Genomic DNA, 17,503 nt, shown 5'->3' with positions numbered 1-17,503 from the left:
CTGGATCCTCATATCTCACCTTATACAAAAATCAACCCAAGATGGATCAAAGGCTTAAATATAAGACCCGAAACCATAAAAATTCTACAAGACAAGCTCAGAAAACCTCTTATAGATACTGGCTTATGCAAAGAGTTCACAACAAAGAACCCAAAAGCAAATGTGGCAAAAATGAAGATAAATAGATGGGATTTAATTAAACTAAAAAGCTTCTAGACAGCAAAAGTAATAATCAGCAGAGTAAACAGACAACTCAGAGTGGAAGACAATACTTGCAAACTGTGCATCCAACAAAAAACTAATATCCAGAATCTGCAAAGGAACTCAAATCAGCAAGAAACAATCCCATCAAAAAGTGAGCTATGGACATGAACAGACAAATATATATATATATATATATATATATATATTTACAAATATATATATACACACAACTGGCCAACAAACATTAAAAAATGCTCAACCTCACTAATTATCAGGAAAATGCAAATCAAAACCACAATGGAATGGCCATAATTTCAAAGATCAAAAAATAATAGACATTGGTATGGATGTGTTGAAAATGAAACACTTACACTGCTGGGGGGAATGTAAACTAGTACAACTACTGTGCAAAACAGTGTGGAGATTTCCTAAAGAACTAAAAGTAGATGTACCATTTGATCTAGCAATCTCACTACTATGTATCTACCCAGAGGATAAGAAGTCATTATATGAAAAAGACACTTGCCCATGCATGTTTATAGCAGCACAATTTGCAATTGTAAAAATATGGAACCAGCCCAAATGCCCATCAATCAATGAATGGATAAAGAAAATGGAATGGAATGCTACTCAGCCATAAAAAGAAATGAAATAATGCATTTCACAGCGACCTGGATGGAGGCCATTATTCTATGTGAAGTAACTCAGGAATGGAAAACCAAACATCATATGTTCTCATTTATAAGTGAAAACTAAGCTGTGCAGACACAAAGGCATAAGAATGATACAATAAGGTTTGGGGACTCAGGGAGAAGGACTGGAGAGGGGTGAGGTATAAAAGACTACACATTGGGTATAGTGTACACTCTTTGGGTGATGAGTGCACAAAAATCTCAGAAATCACCACTAAAGCACTTATCCACATAACCAAAAACCACGTGTTCCCCCAAAAGTATTGAAATTAGAGAGAAAGAAAAGAAAGAGAAAGAAAGAGAAAACAAAATAAAAAATATGTAAAATGTGTCTTCCCTTTGTTCATGCAGTTCCACATTCAGAAACTATTATGAGGGGGAAACCCCAAAGCAAAGTATCAAAAATAAAAAATAAAAATCATATCCACTTACACCAAAAAATTAGCTTCTATTTGGCTTTAAAAATACCAGTCTCCAGATTTGATAGGGGGAAAAAAAAAGCAGGAGAGAGGTCAGGCATCCTGAACTGAACATAATTCTGTTTGTGTGCGTGCACATAAGTGATTGCAGGCACAATATTATTTGGGGGCAATGGTGAACCAATCATTGTGCTATTTGTTTACTGTGTTCCATTATAGGAAATTTGATGCTATTTCATTTGCACCACCATATCTGATGTCAAGTGAGCATGTAATTCCTTGGTGTAGGGTAATTGTCTCATGAAATATTTCAGGAGAAAAATTTCCTGACAGTGTTAAGCAGCTGTATGGAAATTACTCAGGAGATAGGTATATATTTTTTTAATGGGATAGCTTCTAACTGAAATATTAACTGTAATGAATATGCCAGCATCAACCTTGATGCAATCATTTGGACATTTTCCACATCCCAAGTGATTAGTCTAATACCAATTAGAGCATCACAGATTGCTATTATCTTCTTGCATTATTATTTTCATGAATTAATTTTGTTTTTAAAATCAGACCTTTTCCAAATGAGAATAAATTTAAATATCTGAGGTGAAAATGTGAAGCTGAATATCAGGACCCATGCATATCTATAATTTCAAATTTTGAAACTGCAGAATTATAGGGATAATCCTAGAAAAATTAAAAATTGAGGAACTGACCCTTTGGGTCACCTAATCACCCCCCTTACTGTTTACAGAGAATCCAAATATTGATTCTAGCTTTTCTTCTTCTGAAATTACTTATCACCATTTTCCTTATATTAATTCATTCATGTGTTCATTTATTTATTTATCTCTCCATGCATCCATTGTTTCAATCTTTCATTTAATAAATATTAGGCATCATGTATGTGCCTGATATGCTGCTTAGCACTGAGGAAACAAAATGTATGCTAATATTATTTTTCTCCAATACCTCATATTTTAGTGAGAGAAACAGATTAATAATCATAATGTGATGAGATATGTCTTATAATAGAACTATGACAAAGTGCTGATTGGATAAATCATGAAGTGGCTACATTTCTTCTGGGGTTTGAAACAAGTATATTTTAGGCAAAGCTAAAACAAACACAAAGATAAGGGGACATGATTGGGCACATCAAGTCCTAGGATTAAATAGACGTGACTAGAGTAGAGCAGGCATGTTTTGTGGAGGCATTGGGAAGAAGGGGAGATGAAGCTGTGCATTTGGGGTCTAATCATGAAGGATCTTATATATCATAAATAAGTTTATGTTTCTTCCTGTAATAGGAGAGTATTGTAGATTTTTCTTTTCAGAATGATGGTGGCAAAGACGAGGAGGAACATCAAGGAACAAGACAACTCAGGGCATTATTGCAATTATACACACCAGGTGGAATAAAGAATGTAGTAGTGGGACCGAGAGTAGGAAATAGATTAGAAAGATGATTAGAAACTGATTAGAGATAAGACATAAAGGAAAAAGTTATTCTACTCTTAAAGTATTAAATGGGTATATATGAAATTTTAAAAAGTCCCTGAAAACATTTCTATGTTTTTGAACAACATAAAGAAAATGGCGGATTGGAAGTGTGTAGATGATGTATTTCTCCAAGTGCGACTTGCTTTTTCTTAAAAAAAAAAAAAAAAAAAAAAAAAACTGAAACTCTTCTAAATTTTCTCAGTCTTTATGATTTATCTTCAGCTGCATGTGTCCGCTGCAAGTCATAACACTGACCCACTTCACAATTGCGTTGGCTTTGATATATCTAAATAAAGGCCTCCAGATTCGACTCTGTGGCCAGAATACAAAAGTTCCACTCTTCCTCAAATCATCATTTAAATCTTACATTTTCTGGTTTAGGAGGGAGAGGCCAGGATTAGCAGGGATAAGAAAACAGGGGTCTGTTCTAATTGCTCAATAACACAAATATTTTCAAAATTGGAAAATATATTTTTCTACTAATTACATGATTAGTCTTTTTTGTTGCTATTAGTTTTAACTATTCCAACCTCTCAAATTTATGTAGAAAGTGCTTTACTTTACTTTTAACTTATACAACCAAAACCCCTCTATTGTCAGAGTCTAAATTACTATTAATAGCCAATTTGCATATAATTTATTATTTATTGTTATACTTTTCTGTCAACTACTGAATTATTATTCAAATATTTGAAATTCAAATAGTATGTTTTGATATCACTGGAGTACTTTGGAAAAGAGAGTATAAATAAAACTACTTTTTTTTTTTTGGAGATAGAGTCTCACTCTTGTCACCCAGGCTGGAGTGCAACGGCGTGATCTCAGCTCACTGCAACCTCCGCCTCCCAGGTTCAAGCGATTCTTCTGCCCCAGCCTCCAGAGTAGCTGGGATTACAGGCAACTGACACCACACCCAGCTAATTTTTTTTTATTTTTAGTAGAGATGGGATTTCACCATGTTGGTCAGACTGGTCTCGAACTCCTGACCTCAGGTGATCCACCCGCCTTGGCCTCCCAAAGTGTTGGGATTACAGGCATGAGCCACCACACCTGGCCAATAACACTTTTAAACATCTATCTCTATCTATAAAATGTCATAAGTTACAACTGAAAAATGTCATGAATCTCATTCTGTCTGTTAAGGAGGATTACATAATTAATAATGATTAGAGAGCAACAAAGTTGACTTGAAAAATGAATGCCACCCAAGGGTGACTAGACCTATATGTTGGTTAAATGGCTTGGTTCCATTTATCACCCTTAAAGTGTGTATGGTTCAAATTCCTGCCTCAGCAAATTACAAATTACTCTAGACATGGATGATCAGGCAAGGCTGTGAATGGTTAAGATCACAAATATTTTATCTTTGAATTATAATTGATTATTACTACCTAATATTGTTTCTACAATTATTTTATACTTTTATACTTAAATGACTATCTCTTGATTTCTGTGTACTTTCTTCCTCGCTTTTAATGAACTTTTTTCTTAGGTTTGTGCAGAATGCTCCCCAAATATTCACAAGAAATGCTTACTGTCCTTTTTTAAAAATTTCTTGTAAAAACTGTTTATTTTAGTCCCATTTAAAGGTGTGTCTCTTTGAAATTAAAAAATGATGTACTAAGATTATATAATCTTCTAAGAGAGATACAAACCTATCCCCCATTGTGAGCTTTTTTGGAGGTAAAGGACATTATTGTCTTGTTGTCCCTTTATGCTTGTTGTAATGTCCCCTTTCTCCCAGGTTTGCTTTCTGTAATAATCTGTTAAACAGTGGAGTGCCTGACATGTGTTTGTTCCTTAGGCAAACGTGTAAAACTCTTCAAGTTCGAATGGAGAAGTAGAAAGAGAAGGTTTCTGCTGTGCCTGATGACAATTTTTGATTTCTCCACACTCAAAACAGTTTTGGCTCCATGTTGGAGCAATAGTTGTGGCGAATCCTAGTGTTGGTCGGATTCTAAGGAAGGGACAGAAGTTTCATTGAGAAGTAAAGATTCAAAACAACTCCAGAAATGAGCTCCCGTCTTGGTTTACTGCTCACAAAGCAGCAGGTGTGTACATGGTGCTAACAGGATTAACTATGACCTACTCTTTCTTGTGGTTACCATTAGCATTTAAGTGCCCGTGATTTCAGAGGGAGACAATGAACTTGGTACAGCTTTAGGGAGTCAGAGGGCAAAGACTGCCTCAGTGGTCAGTAAAGAAAGGCATTGGATTATTGTTACTAAAAAGTAGAGAGAGGCATAATTCTTTAAACTGATGTGAAGCTCATACACTGAACAAATAATTGGCCACAAAGAGCCTTTATGTATGTCACCTACAATGGCTCTGCAGTATTGTTTTCCCCAAAATAAGAAATGGATACTACAAAATTCTGGGTGTATTCTTGGACTTCTGTTAGTGTTCAAAGCACTATTATTTGGAAATAAGCATGAAAAGTACTGAGCCATCAGACTTTCACTTAATCTCCATAAACCAATTAAGGCTGCATTCTTACCTAATGGTCCATTCTTTATATATTTAAATTGCCCCATAATTGAATATTATTTCATACCTGCATCTAAGCATTACAAATAATTAGATTGAAGCATTTATATTTTGGTAAACTTTGGAAATTCAAGATTACTGAACTATGATGGTTGTTATCAGAAAAGTCCAAAAATAATTACATCTAGTAAACCAAAAAAAGAAAAAAAAAAAAAGCAAAAAGCACCCAACATGTTAAACATCACCATCTATGTTGCCCTATCCTTCAGAAAATTGATTTTAGTTTGAAATTTACAGAAGGGGATTTTTTAATACAAGATCTACCACATATAAAATGATTGTTTCTTAATGTTATGGAAGATGATAGGGATGGAGAGGAGAGAATGCTCCATCTCCATGTGCTGCTTCTGGCATATTCTCAAAAACTGCTGATACTTCTTTTGTCTTTCCACAAGTTATGTCAAGTCCTTCTAAGTGACAGCAACATATTCTTCATTAAGACAGGTGTGTAACCGTCCGAAGGGTTCTTCCTGCCTGCTGCACAAACAAAATCAATTCATAGAGACCATGGCATTGCAATAAAGAATTTAATTGATGAGAGGCCAGCCACGTCACACAGGAGATGAAGTTATTACTCAAATCAAACTCCATGATAATCTAGGGGCTAGGGTTTTTCAAAGATAGTTTGGGGGAAGGAGTGGGAGTGGCTAGGGAATGGTTGCTTGCTGCTGTTGGTTGGGGATGCAGTCATACAGGTGTGGGAAATGGTACTCCTCCAGGCTGAATTGCTTCTGGGTGGGGCCACAGGAGCAGTTGGTGGGTCCATTGGTGTCAGGCATGCAAAAACCCTGAAAAGATATCTCAAAAGACCCCATTAGGTTCTACAACAGTGATGTTATCTAACGGAGAAATTGGAGAATTTGTATCCATTGTGACCTCCAGAACAATGGCTGGCAATTGTTTATGTCTATGCCTTAGCAGAATTCAGGCTCCTCTATCCTCCTAGCCTGGTGATCTTTCCTTAGCTTTACAAAGGTGATTGAGTTTTGGTGAAAGCCTATTATTACTTAAACTATAAACTGAATGTCTTCCAAAGTTGGCTTGGCTTAAACCCAGAAATAATTAAGATCAGGTTGGATACTAAAGGCAAGATAGGGTTTAGCTAGATTAGATCTCCTCAACTGCCATAATTTTCTCCCTGATACAGTTTTTGCAAAGGTGGTTTCAGTATCTCAAGGAAAGGTTGTCCCTAAGAGCCATTTGTATTTGTAACACAAACCAATAAAGAAGTTAAGAGAAAATGCTCTCTACGCTACTAAAAGGAATTTCTTCCAAGTTTCAGCTCTTCTTCACCCCTAACTCCAACTATCTTAAACTCATTTTTTAAAGTACAATTTTTAAAGCTTCTGTAGTAAGACTGGAATTCTTGAGGAGAATGATTCTTGACCAGATTGAAACTTATCAAGTAAAGCTTTCTGGCAGAAAGTGGATAAAAACTATCAATTCAAATTACTCTTTTACAAATGAGAGGCTAGTCTAAAAAAATGAGCTTAATATCAAATTTAGCAGGTAAAGTACCTTTGAATTGAGTTCAGAATCTCAACTGTCTGTAAAAATGTATGAACTATGCTGGCATATAGAATTAATATCTTTAAAAGTCTGCTCAGATTTCCTGGAAGCATTTAAAATAATTGTTTTTCTGACTTAAGGATTTTTTGGGTGTCTTCAAGAGATTTCTCCTTATTCCGTATGTTGTTGACTTTCACCATTATCTTAATTTTGTGTGTGTTGATTCTGCATCTGAAACAAACACAGTGTGTGTGTGTTGGGGTACCAAGGGAAGGGGAAGCAAAGTCTTGTCCTAACAAATGTTTTGTAAAGTTTCAAAGGAATTTATTAGTTACTTAAAAATCAGGAAATGCTTTGTTTTGCTAGCGTTGAATGTCATCCAGAGAGAAACGGCTGATCTGCTTCTGAGTGAATGAATGCACATAAATGGCAACGCAAACAGTCATCTACTTCCGTGAGTCACGTAGAAGAGTTCATGGCAGGCACACTGTACAGCTTTCAAAGTTCCAAGAAACAGCGCAGGTCCATCTGTTCAAAAGATTCATTTCCAGTCGAGATCTTCATTTACACAGCATAGGAAGCTGAAAGCCATTGACAGATGTTGTGTATGTGGTAGGAGCTCACTAGTTCTGCATTCTAATATAATGATTAGGCCTTTTAGAAAATGAAGTCTTCAAAGTGATTATACCACTGAAGAATTTAGGTGATCAGAACAAAGTTTTATTCCATTTAGAAGTAGTGTTTCTTAAGAAAGGTCATAATAGTTGGAGGCAAGAAGTGAGTTAGAACCTCACTGACTCCAACCAATATGCTTGGTAGATAAAAACTCGAGTTTCAGAGATTTTTAAAAGTGACTTATCCAAAGTTCTACAACTAGCATATAGTAACGCTGGTATAAAACCTTGGTCTCCTGACTAGCAGAATAAGGCTGTCCCCTTCAGGCATATCTGGTATTCTATTTCTTTCCAGAAGTCTAGAAAGATTATATGTCAAGTCTGAAAAATCTTTTCTTTTTTTGCTTCCTACACTGATACTCACACTGATTTATACCTAAATATAATCAGTTAGCTACAGAAATGCTGTTGTTTCAGATTACACTTTCCACTCACCCAAGGCTGTTAAATTTTTCAAGAATTTATAAAATAGATAACTAAGAATAGTTCAAGGTCCTTTAGTGGAAATGTTGATCTTAGCTGAAGTATTAAACATATCTCAAAGTGTTAAAATAAATGTTCAGGCCAATCTAGTGAAAGCAGTTCTTTGGAGGTAAAACTAAGCTGTGGTATGAAAATACAATGGTTTTCACGTTTCTAGGGGTCACTTCCATCATGAAAGTAAAATATAGGCTTAATTTGCACATAAATGAGTAGATTTATAAAAGTGATTCATATGTCACTGTCTTATAGTGCCTTACCTTACCTGAAAGCTGTCTGGTCAGCTTGCTCATGCGTGAATATCCTAGGCCAATAGGTGTCTTTCATTTCATAATACCTCATTGCATGAAATACTTTAAGATATGACAAGTGCATTCACATATAGTTACAACCAATGTAATGGCAGCTTTTCTCAAGCTTAAATGAGAAAGCCTGCTACTGCAGAGTAATGATGTTTTAATTGCACATTTAGTACACAAAAAGTGAAGCAAGAGCTTATTTCATGTACTTGTGAGAGCTACATTAAAAAAATACATTTGCAGTGAAGCAGCGATTATATTCCAAGAAAGGAAGAGTTCATTCAAATCAGCACTTAGGATGATGAAGGTATTCTATTCTCCCTTTTACCTTTATCTAATAAGTTAAATTTATTGTAAAGTTAGTTTGAAATCGTGAAATTGTGCCTATTTGTGATGTTATTAAGCAGCCATCTTAAAAGGATTGACCATGCACTGCATTTAATCCTGCCTCCTCTTAGAAGTATTACCACATTTCCTTGTCTTTCAGTTGTTGAACTAAAGAGTGCTCATCAGTCCAAAAATAAATGTTTATGTAATAACATGGATATTTTAGTGAAATTTTAACTCTTTTTAAAATGAAATTGACTGCAACGTTCATAATGCATTTTCACTTCTACTGTTCATAATGCATTTTCAGTTCTATTATATAAATATTGTTTAATAGTTCCTCATAACAAGATTTTAATGAACATATTGGAGAAGGCGATTTTTTAAATTAAGCTAATATCATATAAGATTTATACTGATGCTGTGGAGGTTTGGCAGTGATTTCACAAATACATTGTAGACTGGCAAATGGAACAACTGAGATTTTTAAAAATCTGGGATATGGGGTAGAACTCAAAGAAAAATAATATCAGAGGAACCATCAATAAAGAATAGGGAAATTTGCAAATCTGCATTTTCTTTTGGCATAGTAATATCCCATTTATTTTTTAAGCATAGATAAAATGCAATGCCAACTTCCTAAATATGTATCCTTTATGCAAAGTCTGATGGCACCTGGTTTATTAGAAAGACAAAGAGTTAGAAAAAAATGGAATTATGTTATCAGAGAAGACTAGTAACATATGTGCAGAAACAATCAGAGGCAAAACCTGGGAATTTAATACATTTGGATGCCTAAAAATTTACACATATCTGAATAATAATAATTCATACTTCTTTAGCACTCTTTAGGTTCCTCGAACTGTTCTAAGCATGTAACCTATTAACTCGTTTACTTCTCAGCTCATACAGTCCTATGATGCAGATGCTAATAGTATTTCTGTTTTACCAGGTAAATCATTAGCAGAACTGAGCATTGAAAACAGGCAGCCTACCTTCAGGGAACATCAAAGTGGTGCTTCATTTTTTCCTTAATTTTTATTTTTACAGACCCCCCCCCCCCCCCCCCAAACAGTCTCACTGTGTCATCCAGGCTGAAGTGAATCAGCGAGATCATAGCTCACTACAGGCATGACCTCCTGGGCTCGGGCAATCCTCCCTGTAGCCTCCTGAGTAGGTGGGACTAGAGGTGTGCACTATCATGACTAGCTAATTTTTAAAGCAGTGGGATTGGCCGGGTGTGGTGGCTCATGTCTGTAATCCCAGCACTTTGGGAGGCCGACGGGGGCGGATCACGAGGTCAGGAGATTGAGACCACCCTGGTTAAGATGGTGAAACCCTGTCTCTACTAAAAAAAAATACAAAAAAATTTACTGGGCGTGGTGGTGGGTGCCTATAGTCCCCAGCTACTTGGGAGGCTGAGGCAGGAGGATGGCATGAACCCAGGAGGCGGAGCTTGCAGTGAGGCGAGATCGCGCCCCGGCACTCCAGCCTGGTCGACAGAGCGAGACTCCGTCTCAAATACATACATACATGCATGCATACATACATACATACATACATACATACAGCAAGCACTGGGATTACAGGCCTGATCCACCACGCCTGGCTAGTGCTTCATTTTTAATATCTTTTATTATTAACAAAACAAGATCAAGAAAAGAAATAATTGCAAGATGATTCACTGTAAGCAACAGAAAATTAAGTCAATATATTTTAGAGAAACAAGAAGTAATACCTCCCTCCAATAGGTATCTTATGTATCACCTTTTGTATCTTGTTTGAAAATTTCTACTTCTACCATCTACTAATATTGAAAAGGCATTTACTGAGACAAGCACTTTGTCTGGATTATCTGATTTAATCACAATAGCATATTACACACAGGGAGGCCAAGGGTCAGCGAGTTTAAATAATTTATTCAACCCCATAGTGTTAGTGATAAGGCAAGGATTTGAACCTGGGCAGTCTGCCGAACAAAGCCTGAGCTATTTGTAATTATGCCTCTCACCATAATATATTATCTCCTGCAGATAACCTAGTCAGCAGGACTTGAACAGGGGGAAGAAGGAATTTTAGATTTCAATATAATGATTGTAAGAATTTTAAGAATTTTGTAAAAGGACAGAATAGATTCTTGAATTTCCTTCCAACTTTGTAATTTACTTTAACTTGAAGATTGGCAGAGGAAATTTCACAATACTCAAACAATAAAATGGAAACAGTATAAATAATTGAGTTCACCTCATTTCAAATTTCACTTAAATCATATACGTTATTAACCAGGTTTTATTTTCTCAATTTAAATTGTTGAACAGACTTAAAGACATGATTTTAGCATGAGTTGTTTAGAAATCTAATCAGGGCCCTATAATTGTTTTGTTGGCCCGTGATAAGTGGGTGCCCTGAATCTTAAATAATTACTACTTTTTGCTTAATGTTACCAGATTAGCATCTTCATCCTGGTTGACCGCTACTAGGGTAGCTTCCTGCTTGTGACAGAAAAGCTATTATTATAATTTCTGCATTTTATATGTGTTCAGCAGCCCAGTAGTTTCACTTACGAAACTGGCTGGTACGCGGCACACACAAATAAGATTTGCATAAAAAAGAACAGCTGTGTAAAATATTGCCTTTGGAAAGGCAAATTTACTGAGATAGTGATTATAGCGCATGAAGCTCAAGGCATAACCATAACAATCGTAGGGCCATTTCTCTCCCTCATGCAGTATTTTATATCTATTGCCCTCAGAACAAGAAGATAGTGTGCAATCATGGTAGCAAATGCTATTTCCCATCCTGTAAAACTGATTTTATTGCAACCTCCTGCTTTTAGTTACTGAAAACTTGCCAAAAATCTTCCTTAGAAGGTAAAACTTAGTGCTTGGCCTCTTCCAAAAAGTACGATTTGAATGAAAGAATGTTATTTAAGTTCTAAAAATATAGCAATGCTTAATTTGGTATATTAACGATTACTTTTACTTTATAAAATGTTGGATTGTATAAATATTGCTTAAGCAAATCTTGCATATCAAGATGTTCCAGTTTAGAGTCTATAAAAGGTAAAATGACATTTAAAATATGTTTCCCCCACTAGCATGCCAGAATTTAAACTCGGGTCACTCAGATTTATTTAAAATAAGCATACAAATTATAAAAGGTTGATATTTTTGTTTAATTTTAGGTAACAATTTTATTTGCAAATAGTATTTGGACCTTGCATAGTAAGCATTTTTACTTGGTGATAATGTACCTATATTTAGAATCATTTTCCTATATATTTTTAAACCTACGGTTTTCCCATCTTGTTTAGTGGAAACCTTGAGATTGTCAGGGAGGGTGCTGGTAGATATTTATGCATGTTCATCTTTATTTTGTGTTGAAAAGGATGAGTCATTAGTTAGGCTTTAATTCCTTCAATGTAGTTCTCTAAACTTGCATGAATGTCTGTTAGTGTTGTTTAAAGAAAAACTTTAGCCAAATTAAATTGAGCAAAGAACAATTTGTGAATCAGGCAGTCTCCCAAGAGTAGGCTCAGAGACTCCGGCACAGACACGTAGTAGAAGATTCATAGACAGAAAAAGGAAAGTAACATACAGAAAACAGAAGTGAGGTATAGAAACAGCCAGATTGGTTACAGCTCAGCATCTGCCTTATTTGAACACAGTTTGAACAGTTTGGCTACCTTTGATTGGCCAAAACTTGGTGATTGGCATAAGAGTAGGCTACAGTGTGTTTATACCTCTATTTAGGTTACAGTTTATGATGTACAGAGATAGCTTTAGGTCAAACTTAAAATATGTAAGGAGGAAGCTTTAGGCTAAACTTTATTTAACAGTGTGATTCTTTCATTCTACTTTCAGTGGCTCTTTTGTTAAAGATTTATACGTTCAAAAGCAAAAAAAAAAAAAATCCCTACAAAAATCCAGACCTTTTATTTTTATAGTTGTTCAGTGTTGACAAAACTAGGTGTTAGATAACATTATAATACTTCATATTCATGGCAGTACTGCCATTCTGGCCTAAATACAGAGCTCTTGATGCCGAACCACCATGTGTCCTCTTATCAAAATCAAATAATTACAAAAAAATCAAGTATTAGATTGTATACTTTCATCTAATATTAGAAATGATTTATATAATATTATTCATCTCATAATATATGCTAGGATATTTTTAAAATTAGTAATCCAGGAATATTGTGTAAAAGTTAGGTGTGAGAATAGGTTGCTTTAATTATGCTGTAATCCATGTGTATTTAGACAATTACTTCTTTTAGTCATGTTTAAATTTTGTTTCTCTAGCAATTATGTTAGCTGATAGAAAGATATCATCATAAGAATGTATGTTTATGATGTTTTTGAGGATATGGGTAACCTCCTTATTTATATGTGTTTATATGTTTATATGTGTGTATATATATATTTTTTTTCTCTACAAAAATGGAGAAAGATTTGTTTTAGTTTCATAAGCCTTTTGTACTATACTTTTAATTTAGATATTTATTTTCAAAATTATATGAGTAAAGTTTTAATATATAAATAGTTGAGAGGAACATTTCTCTACTTTATATAAACCAGTAGAGTCAAATATTTATTTAGCTTGAAATGAAGATATAGGAATGCATCTATTACACTCACTAATAGATTACTTAGAACCTGAGCTTGAAGTGGATCAAGAGGACATGTGTCTTGCTATCATGGAGTCATGGCACCATGTTCATCCAGTTCATTTCCGCCATGTTTCTCCATTTGGCTACACGGAGCCGCAGCAGAGGCTAAACCATTTATTCTCTCTCAATTTCCTCTCTCCGTCTTTTACACACACACATATATCTTCCTCTCTCGTTTCTTGTCTTTGCAGCATTAGTTTTGAAAATATGGTCCACGTTCATACTCAATTTGGAAGTCCTTCACAGAAATTGTATATGATGACTCCTGAATGGCAGGCAGATTGATAATTGATAATTGATAATGAGATCACTGCTACGCCTAAGATATCTCCCGCTCCCAGAGTCTCAGAGATTCAGTAGGCTCTTCATGTGTTTCCAACCCTCCATCCTCCGTTCAACTTCTTCCATGGTTGGGGAGTAAGATACTTCAGATACATAGGCAAAGAACTCCTTCCTCGGCAGTGCTAGCAGACCACTGAGACAGAAATAAGATGACTGCCTCCATACATGAAAACACATTTTTGCCTTCTGTGGCATCTCCCTTTGGTAATGTAATTTGAGACTAGCCATAGCAAAGTCTAGAACTAGCTTATTATTTTGTTTAATGTATTCATTTTTTTTATAATTGATCAGAAAACAATGAAACCAAAGACTTTTGTAATTTTTTCAAAGGACAAGTAACAATGTCACTTAATAGAATAAAATCAAAGTTTCAACAATAATTTTTTAAAATCGCTTTTCGTTTTAGCCATTCCTAGAAAAGACCTGTTAGGTAACTCTCTAAATACCCTGCCTGATATGAGAGTGGAATTAGAAATTTATTGACACAGCAGAAATCTATTGATTCGAGATCTTCCCTCTCTCTCGAAATCTTTTTTCCTCTCCCCTCCTTCTCCCTCGCTCCTCTCCCTCTCTCCTTCTCCCTCTCTCTGTGTGTTTTCCTCTGTATCTATGCATATATAGATATGTATGTATATATGTATCAGTTATTCTATCTGTTTATTCTTTTCTCCTGTATACAAATGGTCTTTGGACTTTGGTAGGTGTGAAGTTAGTATGAATGTTTCTGAGTGATACTTAAAATAGCATTAATAGTATGTTCTTATCAATTTTATGAAAAATTTGGGGCACCTTTAACATTTGGTACAACATTTTTCTATTCCTTATTGTTTCTCTCCCCACATATTTTTGTCCCCCATAAACAGATTTTTTTTTCAAAATATAATTGACTCAAATAAGCCCTCAATTTTTAAACTATTTCAAAAATGAACTTTATGGAGCCAATCCCCAAGGGCTTTTTGAGAATACGATGTGGCTATTTTGCTGGGAACAGAGGTCTTTCTTCACTGAGGCCTAGTATGATGTGTTTATGATATTTAGGCTATGGCCACCAAGCCTATGCAACAAAACAAGGATTCCAGAATCACTCTCTGGGTCTAAGAGGGATATTGTTATCACCAGTTGGGATAATTCTAGCCACAGTTGTATTCATTTGGATAATTGTGCAAGTGACTCTAAAAATATTGTGAGATGTTAATGAGAAAAAAAGTATATTTTTATATGGTGGAAATACCTGCATCTGGTAGTCCTTTAAAATTAAGCAATGTATTTGAATGGCAAACACCAGCATTTTGAGTTACCAATTAATTTTTAATTGTGTTTAGTTTTAAGATTACTGTTATGTTATGAAATGTTGACTGTATTTTCTTCTTCCTTTGTAGGTAACCCATTAACCCAGGAGAAATCAAGTGATCCTCAAGGCTGATGACATTGAACATACGCATAGAAACTTAACTCCTGGGGTGATCTTGAAGATTTTTATACCACTTGAAAGAGGCGCTCAAGAGTCTATTTCCAAGGGATTTCATGGCCTCTTCTTGAAATCAAGACTTTTTAAAAGTCAGACATGAACTTCTATGTCATGAAGATTTCAGCAGATTTGAACTGTGTTCCACTTGTAAATTGTTAAAAGAATTTGAAGTCGCTGTCTGCGGAGCTGGTGAAGAGTTGTTTTTTTCAGGGTGATGTCAGAGACAGTCACCTTTTGAGTTATTGGCTCCAGATGTGACTACTTTTCTTGTTTCTGCAAGCTGTATCCCAAGTGCACTGTCCTTCTGTCCTGGATGTGTTCATTTGCTAGTGGGACTACACATGGCTTTAATGACATTTCCTTTGAGAACTTTTCCTCTGGCATGGTGTAGACTGAGACAATTTTATTTATATCCTAACCTTGGAGCTCGGAAAGCCTACATGTTTTAACATCTTAAAGTTGCTTTTGTTAAAGGAATGGAAATATATATCCATTGGTAATAACATTGGCAAGTAATAGTTATCTGAATAAATCAATCATATAAGAATGTATAGACAAGCTGACATATTTCCCTAAGGCTAACAACACCCTCCTGAAGCTCTTTGTCAAATATGTAGTACTTAGAACTGGATTACCATTTTCATTATATAATACTTTGTACCTCTAGAGCACTCTCCCTTTCTGTTGTTTTTTTTTTTTTTAAGTGAACTTTTCTTTAATTTTTTATGTTTACTTATTCCCTTCACAGAAATCAGCAGTGAGCAGTCAAGTTACTGGGTAGCCTTCAGTTCCAACAAAATTGACAGGGATGCATGTGAGTTTCTGATTTCTTAGCTTGAACATTATTCACTTAGATTTCTTCTAGTATTTTTTAAAAAAACTGTCCTATCTCATTTTAAAAGACTTTCTTTTGCTTGATCCCAATGACTGTTTGAATGCTTATATATTTGTTCAATCTGTTGATAGAAGAAATTGTTCCTTTTCCTCAGTCTCAAATTTATAAATATTTGCTTACAGTTTTCCTATTCAAACAATTTGTTAGGCCAATATTTTGTGACATTTTTGTAGCCATTTTAACATTTATGGTTTTGGTTCTACAGGAAAGTCATAAATATTTAAAGGCCTTAAACATGTATGTACTTTTTTTCCCCTAAGTTATAGAATGTATAATTTTATACTACATTTGTTTTATTTCATTTGTGATATGAAGGGAGAGAAGAAAGAAAATTGTGTAGCCATTCTATAACAATATTGTGTAAACCTATAGTTTGAAGGAATGCAAAGAGAGGGATTTCTGTGTTTTACTCATTTTAGACTACTCAGAAGATGCTTCATAAATTGTCCTTTTAGAATTTCCATCATGGAAGGTGGTATGGAAGAAGGTATGGAAATATCTTGTATTCTAAAAACTCACTGGTATGGTCAGTTAGACATATGTTGGTTTCCAAGATGGAGGCCCATATATCCTGGGGAACTTTGGTCTATTAGTTTGTGACAATATTCAAAGACCAATACACTACTCAGACACTTTCCTAGGAAGAGCAACTAAAAATGTAAAATTGGTTAAAAATAAAATCTGAAAAGTATACATCTCCCACTGAACTAAAATCCACTGTCTCATAAGTTCATGGAATGAAATTACTTTCTGCCTCCATTTTAATCATGCATAAAATGAATTAGATGGCTTTGAGTGGATTTTCACAATGGCTCAAGACTATATAAAATTATATATATAAAAAAAACGGTTGTCCTGGAATTTCTGCATCAATTAGAATATCATTAATTTCTTTGTAACCAAGTGAAAAGCTATACTTTTTGGAAATTATGAATTTGTCCTAGGTTTGTTTGAGATTTGAGATTATAGATCATGCTTCTCATTTTTAAACTATGTTCTTTAAATCAACACTGGAAACTCTGTATTATATACAAGTGTAATACATGCATATAATAGAAAAAAGTACGTGGAATTTCAAATATACTAACTAGATTATCCCCAGTAGATTAATGTTGTGACTATTCAGAAAAGGTGAATAAAATTGGGATATAAAATGAACTGTCTTTCATAAATTACATTTATAGATCTGTTTTCTGTGTTTTATTTTAAAAGCATTTCAGTTATTATCCAGGGAAAACTCTGAATTCCTGGGGAAGATGACGTAAGTTCTTCAATCTTTTTTTTTTTAATAAAGATCCATGGCAAATCTTGCCATTTACACAAGGTTCCAATATACGAATGCTTCTTTGCTAGGATACAATTGAAATAGATATGCTTAACACTTGTGCTACTTGCCCATTTTGACTGAGTACAACTGGCATAATTTGCTAGCAATATGTAAAATGTATTTTATGAAAATTGTTAAAGATAATGACCTA

At 34.7% G+C, this 17,503-nt stretch overlaps 1 protein-coding gene across 2 annotated transcripts in view; it reads left to right on the top strand.

Moving 5' to 3' along the window:
- TAFA2 (TAFA chemokine like family member 2) overlaps positions 1–17,183 on the top strand; it is a 504,181-nt gene extending 486,998 nt beyond the window's left edge. The window contains exons 5-6 of one of the 2 annotated variants that reach the window (XR_634770.4): positions 4,617–4,863; positions 15,042–17,183. Coding sequence is in view for 1 of the 2 variants with exons in the window: in XM_003906701.4 (XP_003906750.1) it covers positions 15,042–15,053 (12 nt within the window). In the remaining variant the exon portion in view is untranslated. The remainder of the gene's footprint in view (positions 1–4,616; positions 4,864–15,041) is intronic. The other variant, XM_003906701.4, reaches the window with a different exon arrangement.
- The last annotated feature ends 320 nt before the right edge of the window (positions 17,184–17,503 follow it).

The sequence above is a fragment of the Papio anubis genome, chromosome 9 (assembly GCF_008728515.1).
Source record: "Papio anubis isolate 15944 chromosome 9, Panubis1.0, whole genome shotgun sequence".
Classification (NCBI taxonomy): Eukaryota; Metazoa; Chordata; class Mammalia; order Primates; family Cercopithecidae; genus Papio; species Papio anubis.
This window is presented reverse-complemented; position numbering and strand designations above follow the sequence as displayed.